The sequence below is a fragment of the Triturus cristatus genome, chromosome 3_2 (assembly GCF_964204655.1).
Source record: "Triturus cristatus chromosome 3_2, aTriCri1.1, whole genome shotgun sequence".
Taxonomy (NCBI): Eukaryota; Metazoa; Chordata; class Amphibia; order Caudata; family Salamandridae; genus Triturus; species Triturus cristatus.
In genome coordinates, this window is record NC_140584.1 from 1,236,454,167 (window position 1) to 1,236,478,416 (window position 24,250).

The window sequence follows — 24,250 nt, forward strand, 5'->3', positions numbered from 1 at the left end:
TGGCAGTGCCCGAGAATATGTTATAGGATTCGGTGGGTATACAATCAGTGCCAGCTACCTTCCCTTCTGGAAGGCTGGTCTTTGCACCAAGAATATCCTACCAAAAGGGGGGACTTTCAAGTAGCTCTTGTTCCTCCCAAGTCAATGGACTCAGGAAAATTGAGTCAAGATACTCATCCATAGCCTTTTATATTAAGTTAGCGTCTCCATCTGTACTCTCTGAGAAAGGTGCCTTAAAGTACTTTTGAAAAGTTGCCCTTATCTTATCCCTAATAGACCATGTCTCATTATTTGTTGTTTGCTGCCTTGTTCTTAGTGCTAAGTGCTAAGTGCTTGTTCTTAGTGCTAAGTAAAGCACTATTTTATCACTATATTTATAGGATCTTTCTCTAAAAGCTGACAGCTTGGACTAGCTTTCTTGGCAAAAATTTCCCCAATTGCTGCTTTAACAGTCATCACCTCCATTTAGGCTATATCCACTCCACTCCCCTGCTGGACTGCAAATATGAGTTTCTCTTCTGCAAGAGTCATTTTCTTTTGACACTCCTGTAAAAAGCATTTTTCATTTTTTCCCGGCTTACAGCACCAAGCAAGTGAAGCAACTCATTTCAACTCTTCCCCAGAAGAGCTCTGTTCTCTCTGCCATCCAAGCAGCTATCCATTTATTCTTTCATCCATCCACCCATCCACCTTTTCACCTTTACATTCTGTCATCCATTCATGCTTTCATCTATCATTTATTCTTTCCCCATTCCGTCCATCCATCTGTCTGTACATCCATATCCAAACCTATGTTATGTTATGTTATGTTATTCTGAATTTATTAAGCGCACGGGCACCCAGAGGTTTCATGGCGCTGATAGTGAGGAAGGAATGAAAAACAGTTAACGTATCCCGAAGCTGGCTTGAATAGCCAGGTCTTCAAGGCTCCCCAGAACTCCATAAGATTGGTACATTTCCTGAGCGAAAGGGGGAAAGAATTCCACACCTTTGGGGCAAGAAAAGCAAATCGACACCCGCCTTGACGCTTCCGTTTGAAGAAGGGTAAAGTGAGAAGGGACTGATGAGCAGAACAAAGATTGCGGGTGGGCACATGTTTGATTATTAGGTTGTTAATGAACATGGGACTTTTCCCGTGAAGAGCCTTAAAGGCCAAACATCCTACTTTAAATATTGCCCGTTGGGCTATGGGTAGCCAGTGAAGAGTGGCCAGCAATGGTTTCGCCGAACTCCCACCACGGTTCTTGAAGATTAATCTGGCCGCTTGATTTTGCACAGTTTGCAAGCGTTTAAACAAGAACAGGGGGATGCCTAAATAAATAGAATTAGAAAAGTCTAATCGGGACAGGACCAAGGCGAGTACCACTTGAATGAGGGCAGAGTGAGTGAGTAGATGAGCAATTTTTTGATTTTGCGCAATTGATGGAAGCTGGACGAGATCACCGCTCCTACCTGGCTATTCAGGGAGAGATCAGAGTTAATGGTAATCCCGAGGCTTTTCACCGAGTAAGAGGGGGAAGGAGGGGATCCCATTGTTGACGGCCAGAAATGAGGGCCCCAGCTGATCGAGCTTTTGCCCGGGAGTACCAGCTCGGTCTTTCCGGGATTAAGTTTTAAATGATTCAACTCCATCCACCGTTGGATGTGTAACATGGTTGCCTGGAATTCCACGGCGGAGTCAGTTGAGTCCAGTGGGAAAATTAGCTGCAGGTCGTCAGCATAGTTATAAATCGTAACCCTCCTGTTTTTTAAGGAATGTAAAAGGGGTTTGAGATATAGGTTAAATAGAAGGGGGGACAATGACGAACCTTGCGGGACACCGCAGGTGGTAAATAATTTGGGCGCTGTAAAGTTCCCGAGTTTAACTGCCTGGGTCCGGTTGCTCAGGAATGACTTCACCCAACCGAGGGCCAATCCTCGCAGACCAGCTTGTTCGACACGGTGTAATAAGATGGTATGGCCCACCGTGTCGAACGCTGCTGACAGGTCCAGAAGCACCAAGGCCTGATGTATACCCCGGTAGTGGGCGTGGCCTGTGTGCTCTGGGGAAATGTCGGCAAGAAGAATTGTGACCCGCGGCAGCGCCACGATCCGCTGCGCGGGGATGCCCAGCACGTGAAATACGTATGAATAAGTGCCCAGGGAGAAGGGGCTGAGTAAGTAAAAACACAATATCACAATCAAATTTTTAAAAATATTGCAAGCGTTTCTCCCGGCTTTCGCCTCAGGAGATAGGTATCCTCTGGTTCGCGCTCGTAGTCAGGTCGTCTTAAGTAACCTTCAGTGCGGGAGGGGCGTGGCCAGATAGTAGTGGGCATGGCCTATGTGCTCTGGAGAAATGGCGGCAAGAAGAATTATGACCCGTGGCAGCGCTACGATCCGCTGCGCGGGGATGCCCAGCACGTGAAATACGAATGAATAAGCGCCCAGGGAGAAGGGGCTGAGTAAGTAAAAACACAATATCACAATCAAATTTTTAAAAATATTGCAAGCGTTTCTCCCGGCTTTCGCCTCAGGAGATAGGTATCCTCTGGTTCGCGCTCGTAGTCAGCGCGTCTTAAGTAACCGTCAGTGCGGGAGGGGCGTGGCCAGACGGTAGTGGGCATGGTCTGTGTGCTCTGGGGAAATGGCAGCAAGAAGAATTGTGACCCGCGGCAGTGCTACGATCCGCTGCGCGGGGATGCCCAGCATGTGAAATACGAATGAATAAGTGCCCAGGGAGAAGGGGCTGAGTAAGTAAAAACACAATATCACAATCAAATTTTTAAAAATATTGCAAGCGTTTCTCCCGGCTTCCGCCTCAGGAGATAGGTATCCTCTGGTTTGCGCTCGTAGTCAGCGTGTCTTAAGTAACCTTCAGTGCGGGAGGGGCGTGGCCAGACGGTAGTGGGCGTGGCCTGTGTGCTCTGGGGAAATGGCGGCATGAAGAATTGCGACCCGCGGCAGCGCTACGATCCGCTGCGCGGGGATGCCCAGCACGTGAAATACGAATGAATAAGTGCCCAGGGAGAAGGGGCTCAGTAAGTAAAAACACAATATCACAATCACATTTTTTAAAATATTGCAAGCGTTTCTCACAGCTTCCGCCTCAGGAGATAGGTATCCTCTGGTTCGCGCTCGTAGTCAGGTCGTCTTAAGTAACCTTCAGTGCGGGACGGGCGTCTCCACAGTTATCCATCCATCCATCCAACCATCCATCCACCCTTTAAGCCATCCATCCCTTCATCCTTCTTCCAGTCATTTATCCCTCTGACTACCCTTTCAGTTATCCATTCTTCCATCTAAACTTTCCCTCATTGATCAATCCATCAACCCTTTTACTCATTCATCCTTTCTCTCCTCCTTTCACTCACCCTTTCACTCCATCCATCGTCCATCCTCCATCCATTCATTCATCCTTTCATCCATACAACCTTTCTCTCATTGATTCACCCTTCCATCCACTCACCCTTTCATCCACTCATCCATCTATCCTTTCACTCTCTTATCTATCCTGCCACCCTTTGACACATCCATTCATTCACCCTTTCGCTCATTAATCCATCAATCGTGCATCCACCATCCATTTCACTCATCCACCCATTCGTTCATTCATCCATCCTTACATCCATCCTTTCACACATCCATCCATCCACACTTTTACCCATCTACCCATCCATCCACCCTTTCGTCTGCAAAGGAATTCCCAAATTAAAATTCCCTTCTTAGGTCTCGCCTAGCGTTGCAGTGCAAATGCATTGCCATTACTTTGCGAGGCATGCAGTATATACTGTAAAGTGGAAGCTTTGTGGAAGCTCCGCCCACTCTCTGCCCATTGGCTTTTGTCTTAAATGCTGCCTTCCGATTGGTTTGAGGCTTGTTAGTCCCTCCTCATTCATCATTTGTATCCATCCAGGGCCCCTTTACTCCTAACATTATTTTCTTCCCTGTCTCCCCACCCCACCAACCCCTTCCAAAGTCTGTGACTTCTCACCCTCCCCTGCCCCCACAATCCCATTTGTGTTTTCTTGATTGCCGGCACTTCCGTTTTCTTCTTCATTATTGCCACCTTGAAATATGCGAGTTCAAGATGAGTGCTGTACAAAAACTTCTCGTGTTTAATGAACTAGATTTTAATGTTACTCTAAATATAATAAGACTCTATGCAACATTCGGGGTGCGCATGGTAACTGACGCCTCTTAGTTCACAAATGGCATTGTTGTCGGGCGGGAGGAGCGGCAGTGTTTTAACTCATGCTTAAAACAAGCACTTTAAATAAATTCCCCTCAATTCAGTGCTATAATCTTGTGTACTGAGGTGACGCCCTAAAGAAATGCACTTTTTTGAATTCTGAAGAGACATTATCGCACATTTACAGCATGTTTACTGTATGATTAACATGCCGATCATTTTCACGGCTCGCCCACTGGCCCGCATACGCTTGGCTCGTCTCCTGCTGGCTCTACCTGTTAATTAATATATTGGCTCACGCACCTCTAACAAAGAGAGATGAATGGATACATGACAGTGAGCCCGGTAGATGGTAGAGAAATAGACTGGTGCAGACAAACAGACAAAGTCAGTCTCCATTGCCTCACGTCAGAATCATCACTTTCAATCACCTGGAAATCTGCCGGCAACTCCCACATGCCCCAACCTCATCCCCCTCACCTATTCTTAGCAGAAGCGGCAGAATCTGAGCTGTGCCCTGCTGGTGCAGAGGAGCACGGCAGAGTCTGTAGAAGCGCTGGGATCCCTAGCCTCTCCGGGTGGGCACCTAAGCCTTCCGGGTGCCTTCACACTCAGGATACATGAATACATTTTGTTCTGTGCTTTAGTCGCCCCTCTGTGAGCACTGTCTGGTAGATGGAGCGCTGTGTTAATAAACACATTCAGAGAGGTGGTTGTGTACAAATAAACAACAGCCACAATACCGTACGTTTTGAACGTGTAGTTAAATACCTGCTCATCGAGTACCTCATTGGCTGATCATTCCATGGCACCATCAACATTTGGATACATTTGCTCAACTGTAAAACACTCCCTTCTAAGGGTCTTTTAACAACTCAGGCTTTGGGGTTAGGTAACCTACTTTGGATGCTGTGTAAAAGAGTGAATACAAAAACTGATGCAGTGAAAATAAGCATCCAGTACTGTCTAAAACACTGTGATAACTGACACGCATTCTGGCATTTTGTTAATGTAGAGTTTCTCATAGATGCAGGTAAAGCAATCTTAATATCTTAATGACATCTGCACACTTTTAACTAATAGCACCGGGTAACCTTTGACAACCAGGCAATTAATGCATTTTCATGTATCCCCAAAGCCCTCCTACCCCCCCCTTGGCAAACTTTATCGCCTCCCAGTGTTTGGGGGATAACCAAGACGCAGGAGAATGAGTCAAATACTCTAGAAAATGAAAGAGAAACCAGGATTCGGTCCCATGCTCCAATCCTGATCGCGTTAGTTAGTCTGTAAGCACTACTTTTATTAATGAGTTTCGCATTAGTAAAGCACCACGGTGTGCATGTGTGGCAACACTTCACCCATGAGGTACGTGCCAAGCAATTCTTGACACAATCCCCACTTTGCGTCTTTTTCAATATATTTATTACAAAGTGCAGGACCTTTCCAAGGGATTTTGCACACTACATATATTTACTCCAAAAATAAAACGTGTAGGTAAAAAACATTGCCATTTTCAACATCAATAGCTCTAACTCACAAATGCGAGACCTATTTGCATTGCAAATGCTTGTTTTTAGCTCATACCCCCTTTTTAGCATTAATAGACTTCTCCAAATTCCCTATTGACAATAACCCGGCCAACCAGTGTGAAAATAATGGATTAGTTGGATCAATCCAGACAGAGGTTACACAGAGCCTGCAAACAGCCATTGGAGCAAAAATTAAGGCCCCACCTTCCCTTCTGCTAATAGAGCCACAAATCCCCAGCAGGATGGTCGTGGGGGTTAGCAAAACGTCCCGTGCTGCTACTTTATTTAAAAAGGCTTGTATTTGGGTGATGAAGGGCCCTAATTCTATACACAAAGCAAACATATGCACAGAGTCTGCACTATATTCAGCACATCGGGGATAGTACATACCTTTGCCTGTCCCCCACTCGGCAATTCTGCTTGGCGTATAATAAAGGAAGAACAGGTTTTATAAAATTGTGCTTTTAAGTTGGCCGATAGAAGGTCGCTCTGTGCGTATTGAAAGGCTAGATGAAAGGTATTGTCTGAAATATCCAATTTCTGCTGCCATTTGTTAGAAATTGAGGTCATATCATCAGGCATAAGTCTATTTGGCAAAGCGTAGATGGACCCTAGCCAGGGAACACAGGGTGCAAACAATCTCTCTACGAGTTCGTGTATCACAAAACCCAAGGGTCCCCCGGCTTTCAGTGAAAGAAAGTCCCTAATTGCATAATACTTATAAATCCCGTTCTGGCTCAGATTAAATCTTGACTGAAGCTCTTCAAAGGCCAAGACCCCACTGGGCGCGTACAGGGCCCCTAGTGTTTTTATCCTCGAACTATACCATTTTTGGAAGTAAGAACTCTCGAAAATTCCAGGCAAATTGAAGTTGTTATTAGTGGGGGTGTAATAATTAAGTCTATCCAGCCCAAGTAGTTTACGCATGGCCGTGAATACCTTTTAAGCTCCGATAAGGGACTTAAATCTTACCCTCTTAAAGTACCCAAACTCTAATTGGCGCCACAGACATCTTTAGCCTCGGAACCCATCAATAATTCAAATGGTGATGGGAGCTTTGTGTGGGAGGTAGAAATTGATCTTGGAGCAATATGGCGCACCCTTGTAAAGCCGCAGCCTAATAATATAATTGCAAGTTTGGAATGGCCCAACCCCCTCTCTCAAGAGGAAGAGCAAGAAATGCAAGTGATCTTCTGGGCTGAGAATAAGCGCAAATGAATTGGGAGAACATGCGTCCAATTTCTGTAGAGCTTGCTCCGTAAACTCAAGAGGGATACTTCTAAAATAGTAAAGAATTTTGGGAAGAACATCAATTTGATAACCCAGCCCACGATAGTCAAATGTAAGTTGCTGAGCCTTTTTGGTATCTGCAGCAGGAGGCTCCAAGTTCTCGTTCACTATTAAACCGGTGTCTGCCAGGATATTTACCCCTAGGTATTTGGCCTTTTTTACCACTCTATGATCAGCCCAATTGATCTGCCTATACATGACAATCTGGGTTTTTCCCTTGTTTAGCGAATACCCCGATATCTTCCCAAAATCCTGTGCTTCATGCTCTACGGCTTTATTGGCCCTCTCGGGATCGGGCGTGATGAAAGCAAAGTCATGTGCATAGGCCATAATTTTAGTGTGCAGTCCGTGTCTGTTTATAGCCGGGATTTCTAAATTGTTAATGAGCTTTCTGATAAAGGGGTCTATATAAATAGCAAAGAGCAGCAGGGAGCAGGGACAGCCCTGTTGGGTCCTGTGAGTGATCTCAAATTGCTTGGTTTATTGCCCATTTGTTAGAACCCTAGCGGTAGGGTTGAGGTATAAACCTTTTATGGCTTGAATGGCATTAGATCCAACGTTCATCCTTTTCATGACGTGCCACAGAAACAGCCAGGAGACCCGATCAAATGCTTTTTCGGCTTCAAGTAGTATAAGCGCAATCGGGTCTCCTGAATTCTGTGCTGCGTTGAACAGGGTGATGGTTCTCCAAATATGATCGGTAGTACCCCTCTCCGGAATGAAACCGTATTGCCGTATGGATTCCGGATGTTCAATTTTGGTAGATAGTCGGGAGGTGAAAATGTTAGCATAGATTTTAAGGTCACCATTTATGAGTGTAGTTGGGCGATACAAGCCCATTTCTAAGGGGGATTTGTCCTTTTTAAGGAAGATAATTAACTTGGCTGTCACCCAGGAAGCTGGAGTTCTACCAAAGCCGTAAATATTCCACTAATCTGAGTGGAGAAAACTTTATAGAAGTCCAATGGGATGCTGGCAGTACCCGCCGCCTTGCCGTCTGGTAGGTTTGTCAGGTCATTAGCTATTTCCTCCCGGTCGGGGGGATCTTCTAATTGCCTACGGTCCTCTGTGTCTAGATGTGGCAATGACACTGCGTCTAGATATTTATCTATCTCCTCATGTCTGATATCTTGAGAATAATTACCTTCTTCAGTATATAATCAAGAGTAGAAGTCGCAAAAGGCCGTCCTGATCTCGCTAGGCTCGCTAGCGACATCCCCTGTGGGAGTCTGTATAGAGTGTATCCCGTTTGTAGTAAGTAAAAGTACAAGTTCTACCTTTTACATACACAGACAGCGTCCAGCCTTATTAGCTACCTAGGGCCAACCCTAGGGTGACTTATATGTAATAAAAGGGATGTTTAAGGCTTGTGGGGGTTTTAAATGCCGAGTCGACATGGCAGTGTGATACCACCTTCATGCTGCAATGTCAGGCATGGGACAAGTTTTACAGAGCTACCTATGTGGGTGGCACAACAGGCATTGCAGGCCCACTGGTAGTATTTAATTTACAGGCCCTGGGTATATGGTTACATTCAAGTCCCCACACAGAGAGTGTTATAATAGTGATGCTCAGGTCCCTGCAGTGATGGTCGGTTATTATAGTCATACCCAGTTGCTTGCACAGATTATAGTCTTGCTCAAGTCCTGCAGGGATTGTTGTGTTGTATGATGATAGTGAAGCCTAGGCCCCCATGGAGATAATGTGTGATAATAGGGATGCCCACATCCCCACAACAATAGTGACTGCAGACCTGCAGCGAAAGTGTGTGACAACTGTCAAGAACAAGTCTCTCTATAGAAAAAGTATATGAGAGACACGCTCATGTCCCTGCAGAGATAGTGTGTGATGATAATAATGTTCAAATTTCCACAAAGCAGAAGTGTAATTAAATTGATGCCCAGGTCCCAACAGAGACACTGTGTGATTATACACATGGCAAGGTCACCAGTGAGATAGTGTGTGATGATAGCCATGATCAATTCCTCAAGAAGATAGTGTGTGATGAATTATATTGATGTCCAGATCCCCACAGAGATAGTGTGTGATTTTGAGGATGTCTAGGTCCTCACTGAGATGGTGTGTGAGAATGGTGTTACCAGGTTCCCCACAGAGAAAGTGTGTGAATATTGGCAGGTGCAGTGCCCTGCTGCAAAGATAGCAAGTTATTGTTTATATTGATGCCCAGGTCCAAACAAAGATAGTGTGTGATTATTTTGATGGCCAGGTCCCCACAGAGACAATGTGTGATTATAGGTATGCCCAGGTCCCCACAGAGATAGTGTGTGATTATAGGGATAACAGGTCCCTACAGAGATAGTGTGTGATTATAGGGATAACAGGTCCCTACAGAGATAGTGTGTGATTAAAGGGATAGTCAGGTCCCCAAAGAGATAGTGTGTGATTATAGAGATGCCAGGTCCCTACAGAGATAGTGTGTGATTACATAAATGCCAGGTTTCCACAGAGATAGTGTGTGATTATAGAGATGCCTGGTCTCCACATAGATGGTGTGCTTTATTATAGTATTATAGAGATGCTCAGGTCCCCACACAGATAGTCTGTGATTATAGGAATGCCATGTCCCCACAGAAATAGTATGTGATTATATTGATGGCCAGGTTTCTACAGTGATAGTGTGTGATTATAGAGATGCCAGGTCTGCACAGACATAGTGTGTGATTATAGAGATGCCAGGTCTCCACAGAGATAGTGTGTGATTATAGAGATGCCAGGTCTGCACAGACACAGTGTGTGATTATAGAGATGCCAGGTCTCCACAGACATAGTGTGTGATTATAGAGATGTCAGGTCTGCACAGACATAGTGTGCGATTATAGAGATGCCAGGTCTGCACAGACATAGTGTGTGATTATAAAGATGCCAGGTCTCCACAGAGATACTGTGTGATTGTAGAGATGCCTGGTCTGCACAGACATGGTGTGTGATTATAGAGATGCCAGGTCTCCACAGAGATAGTGTGGTATTATAGGGATGCTAAGGTCCCCAGAGAGATGGTGTGTGATTATAGACATGCCTAGGTCCCCAGTGAGATGGTGTGTGATTATATGGATGTCGCGGTCCCCACCCTGATAGTGTGTGACCATAATTCAAGTCTCCACAATAATGTGTGCAATGATGCTATGTTGAAGATGCCAAACAGATTATATTAGTCAGATGGATCTGTACACTCATGTATTCACTTGAAAGATCAGTGTTTGACCTCCCACTCACAGCTGGAATCCTGGTGTTTCCACTCAGCTCAACTTATAATTACTTGAGGTAACTATAACTGGTGAATTGCAGGGTTGTTTTTAGTTTCAAATGGCATGTTTTAACTGTCTTTTTCACCTAAGTATAATGTAGCTTTAGCCTTTGGTTTATTCAGTGAATTTCTAATGTTTTATTTGTTTAATGTAAAGTAAGATATAATTACAAGTCCTAATGTCCCTTTAACCTTGTTTTTACATATATTTATGTGTGTGTATATGTGTGTTAGAAATTGGGTTCCTGGTTGACTGGGGTCAGGCAGCAATCAATCCTAGTCCACGTGCGAAATGAAACTTGAGGGGGCCCCCCTGCATGGTACATGGAGGGGCCTCGCCTTTGAATTACTCCAGAGCTCCCAGGCCAGAGTACTGTGCTGAGGGGGTTCCCTGCAGCTCGGGGGCCCCCGCACCACCGGGGCTGCGGGCGCCTGTGTTACGCCACTGTCCTAGTCAGGGTAAGCCATCAAGGTACCTTAAAAGTAGTCTTTGCTCATCGTCTGGTAGCTTAGCAAAGAACGGGCAGGCGTAACTTAAGAGGCAATGTGTAAACCATTTGTGCAACACTTCAAACAGTGACATAGTGTAAACACCACAAAAAGATGAAACAAGACCAAAATGACAAAAATCCAATAAATATAACATGAGATATGAATTTTAAAAGAATGAACTGCAAAATATCACTTAGAAATAATAAGCACCTATTTGGCATATCGGGTCGCACCGGACCAGGACAAAGTCAAAAGCTCAGGCTGACCGCGATGGAGCACAGGCCGGATACAGGGACCTCCTGAGGCCCACTGAACAAAAGTACTTTGATCCCAGTTGCGACAACGAAGGTGAGGGGTGCAGCCAAGTAATGCATCAGTGTTGATCCTGCAGTCGTGGTGATGCATCACTTTTCTCCACCCTGCACTGGCTATGCATCAGTTCTGTAAACAATGCACCATTTTGGAAGTGTGATGTTCCAAAGGCGATGCACTGGGTTTCTCCACGCTGCTGCAATTGTTTCTATGCAGTGGCGGCAATGCAGTGGATCTGACAGCGAAGCGCTGGTTCCGAGTGCAATGCACTGGTCGTGTTCCTGCAACAGTGGCGATGTCCGGATTCTGCTCTCTCAGCAAAGGATGCTTGGGTTCCCCTGGAGCAGTCCCGTATGCCCACTTCCAATGATTCAATTGGCGCAGGGTAGTTGGAATTCTTTTATGTCCCTGAACCTTCAGTTGAGCAGGCTAGTCAGCAACCCCTTGGAGTCACTCTGGATCGAATTTGTGTTGGTCCAATCTTTAGCACCTAGGCAACCGAGAGTAGCAGGGCACACAGCAAGGCAGAAGTTCTTTCAGAGTAGCAGCCCAGCAGAGTAGCAGTCCTTCAGCACACCAGTTCATCTTCTTACAGAGTGGTTACAGGTCCAGAAGTGTAATGAGTGGGTGGTGTCGGAGGTCCAGTACTTATACCCAGTTGTGTCTTTGAAGTGGGGCAGACTGAAGTGCACCGAGGTCTTCCCTTCCTGCCCTGTCTCCAGACTCAGTATGGGGGATATGCAGCCCTTTGTGTGTGGACAGTACACAGCCTATTCAGGTGTAAGTATGAGACTGTGCCCAGCTCCTTCCTTCCATCCTCCCAGGAAGACACATTCAGTCATACCTAAGCTCCCTTTGTGTGTGGGTATCTAGAGGGAGTACACAAAGCCCAGCAGTCATTCAACCGATACACTGATCAGAGACAGGCAGCAGACACCAAATGGCTAAGAGCAGAAAAATGCCTCTCTAAAAGTAGCATTTTCAAAATACTAACAATAAATTCAACTTTAAAGAGGATTTATCATTACCATTCCATCGGTACTAAGCAGAGCCAGATAAACAAAGTCTCCTCCGCCTACTTCCTCACCTCCGCCTGCTTTGTAAGATCTTCGAATGGCTCCCTGTACCCACCAGATGTACCATCACACAAGTCCTCATCACCAGTCGCCTGGACTAAGGCAACACTCTTTATGCCGGAATCACATCACACCTCCTTAAGAGACTTTAGACCATCCAGAACTCAGCAGCCAGACTCATCCCTACCTCTCCAGACAGACTCACATCACCCCCACCTGAAGAAACTCTACTGGCTCCCTGTACACAAGAGATGCCAATTCAAGATCCTGACGCACGCCTACAAAGCCCTTTACAACCAAGGACCAGCATACATCAACCACCACCTGAGCTTCAACCGTCCCTCAAGACTATTGTACTCTGCCTCTCTCTCCGCCACCACACCCCTGCATCAGCTGCAGCAACAGTGGAATTTGTTCCTTCTCCTACCTCACAACAAAATCCTGGAACAGACTCCCCATTTACCTGAGGACATATCACTCCCTCCATCCAGGAATTCAGAAGGGGATTCCAGACCTCGCTCTTCAACTGAAATCCCAAGCAGACTGGATCTAACGCTTGGAACCCTCACAGGTGATTAGCATGCACTGCAAATCCATGATTGATTGACAAATCAACCTTTTCTCTATTAGGAATTACAGCTTAATAAATGTAATCAGGAATCCTCAATTTTATCCTATGAGAGAGGTAGGTCTTACAGTAGTGAAAAATGAGTTTGGAGGTTTTTCACAACCAGGCCATATAAAATTTAAAATCATATGTGCTACCTTTTAATTACATAGCACCCTGCCCTATGGGCTACCTAGGGACTACCTTAGAGGTGACATATGTAATAAATGGGGTGAGTAAGGCTTGACAAGGAGTTTTAAATGCCAAGCCTACATGGCAGTGTAACACTGCCTGCAGGCTGCAAGAACAGGCCTGGGACTAGGTTTAAAGGGCTACCAGGTAGGTGGCACAATCAGTGCTGCAAGCCCACTGGTAGCATTTGATTTACAGGCCCTGTGTATTTGGTATACCACTTTACCAGTAATTTACAAGTATATCAAACATGCCAATTAGGTATATATCAAATAAACTATGTTTAGGGCGGAATCACAAGCACTTTTGCATTGGTTAGCAATGGTAAAGAGCACAGAGTCCTAAGTCCAACAAAAACCAATTCAGCAAAATTGGAGGTAAGCAGGCAAACTCCTTGGGGAAAGACCACCCTAAGGCTTTCAGGTCTAACACGTGCCCCTCCCAGGTGAAGATGGAGAGAGTTACCTAAACTCCTGGACGTTCCCTTCACTAAGATGGAATATTCCTGAGAGACCATAATTATTGGCATGGTCTCTCCAGGTCAGAGTTCCACAGTAAAGTCCATTCCCTCATTAGTGACATTTACAGCACTAGAGATTTCATCAGCAGGGGGGCGCTAGAGGGCGCCAAGCAAGATGGCAGCACTTCTGTTGCAGCTCGGCCGATCTCTCATCCGCCTAAAATCCGCCTAATATTGCATCATCGAAGCCTGTAAACGGCTGTCCCGCATCGCGCTAGCACCCTGCAACCTGCCGAGGAATCCTGGGTATCTGCTGGCAGCATGACGGCTGAAAATTCGATTTTCGTGTTCTGCCTGATGAGCGACAAGATGGCAGCCGCCGCAGCCTGACAAAAATTCTCCCCACCGCAACAACTCTACGCGCAGCTGGCGAGGGGTTAATCTGCCGGTGACGATCCTGCCGATCAGAGGGTGCTGGACCGATCGCCAGTGTGGCCCGAGAACCGAGGTGTGGACTACTCACTTTCGAAACCAGGGGCCTTCAGCGGAGCGCGCCAGCCAGCCGAGTCCTGGGGCTGCTGCCACTGCTGCAGTGCGCATTCACGGAGCCCAGGATGGTGAAGATTATTGCTATACTCACTTGCTGTGCTGTGAGGGGGGGGTGACCCGGACTGCAGCTGCTGCGCTCTAAGGCACCTGAAGATCTGTGGCCTACCTCGCTGCATAGACTGATGCCGACTGAGCCGGGTACTTGCCTGGAGTTGCGTCGGACCCCCGCTGTGTTTGCGCCTGAGGACTGGAAGGCTGGTGGAGCCGACTGCAGGCAGTGCTGAGAGGGGAGCGGCTGGGCTCCTAGTCCTCAGCTGCGGTGGTGGGTGAGGGATGGAGCGTATGGCGGCACTCGGCATGCTGCAGCCTGTGACTGTGGCTGAGGCGGGGTGGCGCTCGTGTCTCCCTGCACGCCCTGCGATGGCATCCATATTGCGGATAGATCTGGGAGGCCCCCCCTCATGGTGTGCTCTAGCTGATTTCTCTTTGGACTCTCCATACCATCCAGACCAGGTACCCTCTGGGCCTTCTGTGTGGCTGAAGGTACATCTAGTTGTGCCATTGACTCTGGAGGTGTAGCAGTTCTGATACACACAGCAGCTGTACCTTGTAGGCGGCATTGTGGATGGGCTACTCTGCGTTGGATCGCCTCTCAGGGCTGATAATTCCCGTGCCTGGTGCATGTTGTATATCACCTGGGACTGATTCGCTGTTGAGCCCTTTCTTTACACCTTTGGCTGACCATGGAAACATCCTGAGCCCTTTCTTTACACCTTTGGCTGACCATGGAAACGTCCTGAGCCCTTTCTTTACACCTTTGGCTGACCATGGAAACGTCCTGAGCCCTTTCTTTACACCTTTGGCTGACCATGGAAATGTCCTGAGCCCTTTCTTTACACCTTTGGCTGACCATGGAAAAGTAGCGCAAAGCAGCGCGAAAAACTGTTTCTCGTTACTTAGCGCCAAGGGGGCATTACATGGGTGGTACATGGGCATTCCTGTGCAACCATCCATGTCTTTTGACGCAAAACCCTATCCACAAAGAATTGTAGACAGGGTTTTGCGCTGAAAGTTAACGCCACTCCAAGAGAGCCGCTAACAAAAGAAATGTCTAGCTTGGTATGTTGTATAAGAAGGGTGCCCTTCCTATACAAAACCTATGCTAGACTCACGCACACCCCTGGAACTATGGCACTAAAGTGTGTGCGTGGCACTCAGTAGCTGAAATCAGCACTGGCACTAGGGAGAGGGGAGGAATCAGCCATATCTCCAGGGCTTTAAGTGGGCCGGGTCTCACCGGTGCTGAGCAACAAGCAGTTTTTTAAGGGGGGCTTCGAAACGGGTCTCTATCAGTCTCTGTTTCGTGCCCTGGCACAGGCCGTCTGTTTTTCCTGGACTGCAGTGACAGCAGCACATCGATGTGCGCGTGCACAAACTGCTCACTTCTCACTAGTGGAAAGTTACGGCATGACGTCATGCCACGTGAGCGTTCTAGGGGAAGGGAAATCCTTTAAAGAGAGTCATTTTCTCTCCGGATTTCCCTTTTCTGTTTGAAACTCGGGAGTAGCAACATTGTCGTTGTGTCACCAGGGCTTTAAGTGGAAGGTTTTTCAATATCATATACAAGTCATAGTTTCTGCTTATTTATCTTATGCAACTAACAACCATTTACAAAGCCAATAGTCCCGACTTATCTGACTGCAATAACAGAAACAGCAAAATACAAGTTAGGTGCTACACTATGCAAAGCACAGATTTGAAGCTTAAGTCTTTTAGGCCACGCCCTTAATTACAGTGGCCCTGCCCCTTTAAGGGACCCCGGCAGATATTTCATCCCACTTCAAGCCCTGCATATCTCTGAAGATATTGTGTTCTCCTTCTCCCTCCCTGTCACGCAACGGAGCACAGCCTCTTTGGGTGCTGCATTACGTGTATTTTTTTTAATCTGCTCATATGGATAGATTTTCAAACATTTTGCACTGGTTTAGCATCACAAAAGTGACACTAACCAGCAAAAAATGTTTTTGGGGAAAGTTACTTTCCAGCGCAAAACTTAGCGCCAAGGGGGCCTTACATGGGTGGTACATGGGCATTCCCATGTAACCATCCATGCATTTTGACGCAAAGCTGTATACACAAAGAAGTATAGACAGAGGTTTGCACCAAAAGCTAACGCCACTTCAGAGGAAGTGCTAACGGGATAATTAATTGTATTTTTCCTTTCTTTTCTGACTTTGCATGCCTGCTGTACTGTGCAGCACACCTACATATGTTTGGTATTGTGTACAGGAAGGGTACCCTTTCTATACAAAACCTACGCTAGACACAGGCGCGCACCCTAATGCTATGACGCAGCACAAAAGTTTTTGGAGGGGAATTTACTTTCCTCCGCAAAACTTGGTATGTGCTGGAAAGTACCCTAAAAGTGGCGCAAATCCGCGAGAAGCACTACTTAGCTTTACTTAGCACCAAAGGGGCGTAACATGGGTGGTACATGGGTATTCCCATACAACCACCCATGCCTTTTGATGCAAAACCCTATCTACAAATAATTGCTAAAAGTTAACACCACCACAAAGGAGACGCTAACAGGAGAAATGTTTTTATTTCTTCTTTTCCGACATTGCATACGTGCTGCCCTGTGCAGCACACATACAATGTGGGAAAAACATTTAAAATTGTCTAGGCATCGTGTTTTGTACAGGAAGGGTACCATTTCTGTATAAAACGTATGCTAGACTCATACACACACCCTAGCGCTATGGCGCTGAGGTGTGTGCTTCGCACTCAGCAGCTAAAATCAGTGCCGGCGCTAAGGGGAGGGGAGGAAATAGCCATATAAAAGATATGGAGATCTCCTGCCCCCTCCCTGTCACGCAGCGTACTGCAGCCTCTTTGGGTGCTGCGCTTCATTTCATGTATTTTTTTAAATCTGCCCCATAGGGTATATTTTCTTCTGGACCAGTCCATATGCACTTTGGGGATTGGCTGCCAATAGAGAATCTTCAAGCGGAAATAAGCCCGCCACAGGAATGGTACGGCGTGGCAATTCTGCTGCTGCATCAGGCGCAGCTCCAGGATTCCACATCTCGGAAGGCTGTGAAGAAGCCTGGGCGGGCCATGAAGATACATGGGGGAAGCCAGAAAAATTAAACAAATTATTTTGAGATCGCTGTTTAGACGCTGACAAAATCTTTCCAAAATATACATGTCTAAGAAAGAAAAGTAACATATGTTTAGTAATGTTCAATCTAGTGGGTTGATCTGTGGCCATGCCCCGGACCCGTTTTCCTGTCTTCGACTTAAAACTACCTTCTAACGGGAGCTTGCATTCTCTGTCTTTGGTTGCAGTGGGGTATTGTGACAAACCGAACTAATAGTTTCTGAATGGGTGATGGATATGATAGCATCAGATTTCCTGCAAAGGGAATTCAAATCTATCCACACAGAAGACTACTCAGAAGAGTTCGAAGGACCCCGGTGAAAGACTATTTTTAGGCATATTTAATTTGGGAAGAGGTGTGGTGCCGCGGCCAGGGCGACTGACTTCAGAATCTGGGGATCATGGTTTGATCCCCGGCGCCGGCGGCAGATTAGCCCAGCACCATGTGACTCTGGGCAATAGCTTGCTTAATCTTCCCGACGGACCCCAGCGCCTAGAGACCCTTACGGGTGATTGTTCACGCTTTACAAATGTTGATTATTATAATGAGGCATTCAGCTCTTCCATCATGAGCCAGGAATCTAACATTTCTCTGTTCACCCATGAGGCAAGGAAGATTGATTTTGCCTAGATTATCTTAATAATTAATGATTTTTGGGGTGATTGGTGCAAATTCAGTGTCTGAAAAGTCTTGAAAACCCTGATTATGGGCAGGTGACTCTACTTATAATTTTTTCATTGCCATACATTTAGTTGAACTGTAGAGTAAAGAATAATAAACCTATAATTACCTATATATGCTTGACCTTTGATATTTCTGTCCATATTTGTGCTTCAATATTAAGATAGGACAATATGTAATTATAACATTTTAGTACCCTACCCTATTACTTTTCATGTAAAAATGTACACTCAGCTCCTCTTTAAGAATTGATTGGAAGGCGCAATCCCCAGGGCCTCAACTCGGAGTCATCATCTGGGTACATTAGGTTAAATGGGAATGACACAGTCCTGCCCGAATTCTCCATTCCAACACACTAGTCAGGTTTCTCCCTACTAATAAAAACCCGGTCAATCCTTGTAGATGATCGCTGTGGTACAGAGTAAAAACAGCATGTACCACGTCCTGGGTTTGCAGGAGATAAACATTGACAAGATCACTCTGCACTGGCGTCTCGTAATTGTTTCACTAACCAAGTGTGAGCATTCTTCATCGGCGGGGTCCGATCCTGAACCTTTCCTGTCACGCCATTGAAGTAACCGGCCCAAATTGCAAGAATAAGTATAGAAGGTTTCACAACATCCTTTAACTTGACGAATCCACCACTGCCGGTGCCTATGGATTCAATAAACACTGTTTTCTTCCATCTTTGATTAGATTGGGTAGGAGGCCGAGTAGAGTCTTCTATGAATGTTTTCAGTTTCTTCTGGCTTTAAGTGCATTTCTTGCAGAAAAAATATTTTAACATTCCTATGCTTCTTGAGTGAGACTACTGTATCTTTTTGTGCAATTATTCAGTCTGTGTGTTTAAACTTTCCTGTAAAAGTAAGTAATACATAAGGTTTCATCTGGACCCTACAACGAAGTAACATATTTATCTGGATTGCAATCCCTCCCCAGGTCCTAGCATCATCCAGCCTGTTGTCACTTCATGTGTCACACCACAAATACAATCTTCTCCATGCTCACGTGCTGAGATTGTTGATATAGTGTTTGCCTGGATACCAAGGTTGGCGAGACACTCTGATACAAGGTGAAGGTGCATCACAATCCATTGCTGAGGGAGGGGACTTAGCACCCAACCGGCAAGTAGATCATTTGGTAACCTGTTGCTGTATGAAGGTTTTCATCGATGCTGGTGATCTTGTTTCTTGTTTGTGAAGAATGAGGACAGCTGGGTGCCTAGGTCTTGAGAGGAGGTTACATTGGTGCAGCTTGCTGCCGAAGTGGTGAAGCATTTACCTATGGGAAAGATGTCCTTGTCTTCTTGGAGTTGCTTTCAATGAGGTCGGTGGCCATGGAGCGTTCGGTGGTTCTGATTGGTTGATAGTAGCATCTGAGGACGGATTTGTCGATGCTCTTCTAAGTGACATCCTGCCTTCATGTTTTTTGCAGTGGCATTTGGTGAGCCTGAGCTCTTATGTTTTCCAGCTTGCTTGTGGTCTTGTTGTTGTGGCTTTGAGAGGCACCAGGGTATCCGCGCAGGCGGTGATCTAGGTGTTGAAGTTAGAGATAGATTTGGGAAGTTTGCTTTTGTGTTAAGGCTGGTGGTGTAGGAGTTCATAGAGAAAGATGTTTCTGAGATATTGTGATGGGCTTGTGAAAGAACCCCGTTCAGAGGGCCATGGGGCAAGCAGGGGTTACCGGGCCTAACCAAGGTGGTTGGTCCATTTTCTCCTGCTGTCCTGGGGCCCACCCTACTATGGATCCCACTCAGCTGGGTCATATGCCTCCTTCTTTACCTGACTCTCAATTGGTAAGATAGCCTGAGCAGGAGGGAATTGTAGATACAGATTAGTAGACAATTACCTCGATGTGCACCCAGCGCCCACAATAAATTAATGTCCAGTCAAATATTCTTTTTTATGAAAGAAGTATTTTAATTCTAATTCTACACATGCAAAGTTATGATGATAAAAAGATCTGGTCACTACTTATAAACATCACAGGGTATGCTGCCACTACTGCACTTGTGCTGTTTACCTACTGTTGAAGACAGAAGCCTTCCACCACTATAAGAATAGTGCTTTAAGAGCCCCTCCCGGTCCAACATGAGTGCACACCATGAGACAGGCCTATGTTCTGGCGCACATACATGATCCATGTTTGGCTATAAACACACCCCTTCCAAGTTGTGATTCGTAATGTATTTCTAAACACATAATCGCTAAATGAGTTTAGTAAATTTGTAAAGACTATTTAGCAGTCACAAACCATGTGGTGTATCAAAAAGCAGGGTTTGTGACCACTAAATGGCATTGTGCAAACAGATGAAACAGGAGTTCATCACCATTTTCTTTACCCAGATCAGCCGGGTTGGAATTATCACCGGCGGAGCAGTGAGAACTCCTTTTTCAACAACTTCTCCGTATCCCTTTCAGGTAGTCTTCTTTCCCGCCGAGTTTGCCTCGCTCTCTGTCTGTCTTCCTTACCCTGTTAACCGTTTACCTCTATGATTCAGTCACTGTCTCGACCCTTTTCCTTCAGACGGCGCTATAATATCCTGTACCGATAACTACTCCATTTCCAATTGTGGTTTGTAGTATGGTCAGAATATCACTATTTAAGTTGTGTATTGTTTCCCTTTCTATTGTTGTTGATGTTACATGTACAGCATGCTGTATTTCGCTTTCTTAGGTTGGATAACATTTACATGCCTATAATGCTTTATCACTAACTATCCCACATCACCCATCACCACAATAAGCTTTGCTGTTTGTTATTTCTGTACCGCTCCCTCCGACTCTCTCCTCTTATTTGTATCCTTCTCTCAGTGCCCCAAAAACAGCAACCTTACCTTTAATAACAGCTCTACAAATGCTCAGAACCTCAACAAACATTGTTTTTTATCATTCAAACGTGTTCCCAGGACTCGGCTTTTCAGTAACTTGTGTGGGTTTACATCCACATACTTATACGGGGGTTATAGGGTATTTCCTCCGACCTGGTAGCACCGTGCAACACACACACTACAACCACCATACGCACACACAGCAAATCGCCACTCTTCCTGGCATATCCAAAACCCTACTTCCAGACAAATCTAGCAGCTATGTGCAGAATGCTGTTCAGTAGTGCCAAATCTGTGTTTTGATGCTGGCAAGCGAGTGCTCTGTTTATTCGGTGCAGAAATGAGAGTCGGTGCCACAGTGCCGGTGTCAGGGTGTCTGCTGCCTCTAAGTTCGATGCGAATCTGTGAGTTTTCAGAGGGTAGCCAGTCTAGAAGTTACATCTGTTGTTATTGCAGTCAGAGTATATTGCTTGTTGCAATCTTTCACTTTGCATCTAGCCTCAAATATGTGTTTACAGTGTACGTTCATTACATTTCTAGAGAAAAGATAACTTTATTTCACTTGGTTTCCATTCCTTACCTGTGCAGGTCACCCCAGCGTCCCTTCCGGTAGGACAGGTATTGTGTTCCCAGCCTTGTTGTGGGCACTTCCATAGAGCAGCCTCATCTCCTCTGCATTGGACATTACTCATGAAAACAGGCAGAGAACTCTTTCCGAATGTTGGATTGTACTCATGTTCTTCCGCTGAAATACATCCGAGCTGTCTGCAGACGACTGAAGCTTCATTCAGATCCCAGGAATCATCACACACCGTCCCCCACACACCATTGTGCCTGACCTCCACTCTTCCAGAGCAGAGAGAGGCGCCGTTCACCAACCGGACCTCATCAGGACCTGGAAACAGCATAAGTGGACGGATATCAAGCAAGAGTCGCACAATCAGGTAATGTGTCAACATTATACATATGTTTGAAAGGTTCATGGTTCTTTATTTTTGCACGATTAATCAAAATCATTGCCAATCATGAGATAAAACACTACATGTACAATGGGAAAATATCAATACAAATGTCAAACAAAAGTAACATCGGCCCAGTCTCTTTGTGGTTCATTGTGAACAGATGAATAAATAGAGCGAAAACAGCTGCAAAATGTAATTAAATTCACAGTCTATTCCAGCTCAGTTGAATTATAACTAAATAGTAAGAGTGCGGCATCCCATAATGATAGTATGAGTGAAGCATCCCACAATGATAGTAAGAATGTGGCATCCCACAATGATAGTAAGAATGAAGCATCCCACAGTGATAGTAAGAGTGCGGCATCCCACAAGGATAGTAAGAGTGCGACATCCCACAGTGATAGTAAGAGTGCGGCATCCCACAGTGATAGTAAGAGGGCGGCATCCCACAATGATAGTAAGAGTGCGGCATCCCACAATGGTAGTGAGAGTGTGGCATCCTACAATGATAGTAAGAGTGTGGCATCCCACAATGATAGTGAGAGTGTGGCATCCCACAATGATTGTAAGAGTGTGACATCCTACAATGATAGTAAAAGTGTGGGATCCCACAATAATAGTAAGAGTGTGGCATCCCACAATGATAGTAAGAGTGTGGCATCCCACAATGATAGTAAGAGTGTAGCATCCCACAATGATAGTGAGAGTGTGGCATCCCACAATGATTGTAAGAGTGTGGCATCCCACAATGATAGTAAAAGTGTGGCATCCCACAATAATAGTAAGAGTGTGGCATCCCACAATGATAGTAAGAGTGTGGCATCCCATAATGATAGTAAGAGTGTGGCATCCCACAATGATAGTAAGAGTGCGGCATCCTAGAATGACAGTAAGAGTGTGGCATCCCACAATGATAGTAAGAGTGCGGCATCCCATAATGATAGTAAGAGTGTGGCATCTCACAATGATAGTAAGAGTGCGGCATCCCACGATGATAGTAAGAGTGTGGCATCCCACAAGGATAGTAAGAATGCGACATCCCACAATGATAGTAAGAGTGCAGCATTCCCTCAATGATAGTAAGAGTGAAGCATCCCACAATGATAGTAAGAGTGCGGCATCCCAGAGTGATAGTAAGAATGCAGCATCCCACAATTATAGTAAGAGTGTGGCATCCCACAATGATAGTAAGAGTGAAGCATCCCACAATGATAGTACGAATGTGGCAACCCACAAGGATAGTAAGAGTGAAGCATCCCACAATGATAGTGAGAGTGTGGCATCCCACAATGATTGTAAGAGTGTGACATCCCACAATGATAGTAAAAGCGTGGCATCCCACAATAATAGTAAGAGTGTGGCATCCCACAATGATAGTAAGAGTGTGGCATCCCACAATGATAGTGTGAGTGTAGCATCCCACAATGATAGTGAGAGTGTGGCATCCCACAATGATAGTAAGAGTGTGGCATCCCACAATGATAGTGAGAGTGTGGCATCCCACAATGATTGTAAGAGTGTGACATCCCACAATGTGTTACGGGGTTGTTTGCGGCACGTTGTCAGGTTCACCGGAACTACCCTACCCAGCAGCCAGTGCGGCGCAGTGCTCGCGCGCTGACGTCACTTCCGACGCATTGCGTCGTGTTCCGGCTTTACGCGCCGTGAAAAGAAGGACGGAGGAACCATGGCGCTGTCGGATATTCCTACTTTGGTTCCAGTCTTGCGGTGATTATAGGAGGCGGAGGTCGGGTAAGGGTGCATCTGCACCAGTCAAGTCTCGGAGATATTTAGAGTGTGGAGGCAGTGGGTTCGGGGAAGCCGCTACGTTACTAACTGCATCGTGGGCGTACCGCTTCCCAGGGCATTTGTGTTGGGACCTGTGATACGAGAAGGGTATCAAGCATATGGGTGCCCCTCAAACCTGGAGAGAGCAGAAGTGCGTGTGAGAGCGAGAACATCGCCGTGAGGTAACGGCTCTGTTCCTTTTGAGAGAGAAAGAGAGAGTGACAAGACACGCCGTGAGGTGAATGGCTCTACTGTTGTATGAGAGAGAGAGCGTGAGAAACACCGTGAAGTAAACGGTACGTTTATAGAGAAAAGATAGCTCACGTGAAGAAGTCCTATCTTCAACTTTGGGAAAACGAAACCCTGTTGGCTCGAACATTGGGAGCTGGGGGGGAATTTGGAGGATATCTCTTCCCGGGGGGAGCACTGAGGGCCGAAGCCGGGTTGAGAACCGGTAACTGAAGTGCACGAAATCTATTGGCCGAAACCGTGTTGAGAAACGGTGGAGTTCAAATCATATGGAGCTATGAATATCAATCCCTGTTGTTTCTGGTGCTGTTAACGCTTACTGTGTTCAATGGAGTAACAAAAACTATAGGCTCCAAACAAACCCCTGATACAAGACAATCACAGAGATTTGAATAGTATATGCCTTTTGAATTATGTTCATAATTCTTTTCTTTACAGGTAATGAAAGCTTCTCACAGGGTACATTCCCAGGCTTTATGTAGTCAGGTAGAGATGAAGTATAGATAAAGTTTAATGGTCTATGTTTATGTTTTACAGGTCTCCCTCCCCGCTGTTCCCATCCTTTCCTTCCCTCACTTGATCCGATCTATCTCTTGTGCTGTAATAGCAATCAGAGAGGAAACGATCAAGAGG

General features: G+C 45.8%; 1 protein-coding gene across 4 annotated transcripts in view; it reads right to left on the bottom strand.

Annotated features, from left to right (window-relative positions):
- LOC146859552 (CD5 antigen-like) overlaps positions 1-24,250 on the bottom strand; it is a 721,628-nt gene that overhangs the window by 199,922 nt on the left and 497,456 nt on the right. For all 4 annotated transcript variants that reach the window (XM_085650250.1, XM_085650252.1, XM_085650249.1 and 1 more), the window contains one exon: positions 21,199-21,513. In XM_085650250.1, the coding sequence (XP_085506376.1) occupies positions 21,199-21,513 (315 nt within the window). The remainder of the gene's footprint in view (positions 1-21,198; positions 21,514-24,250) is intronic.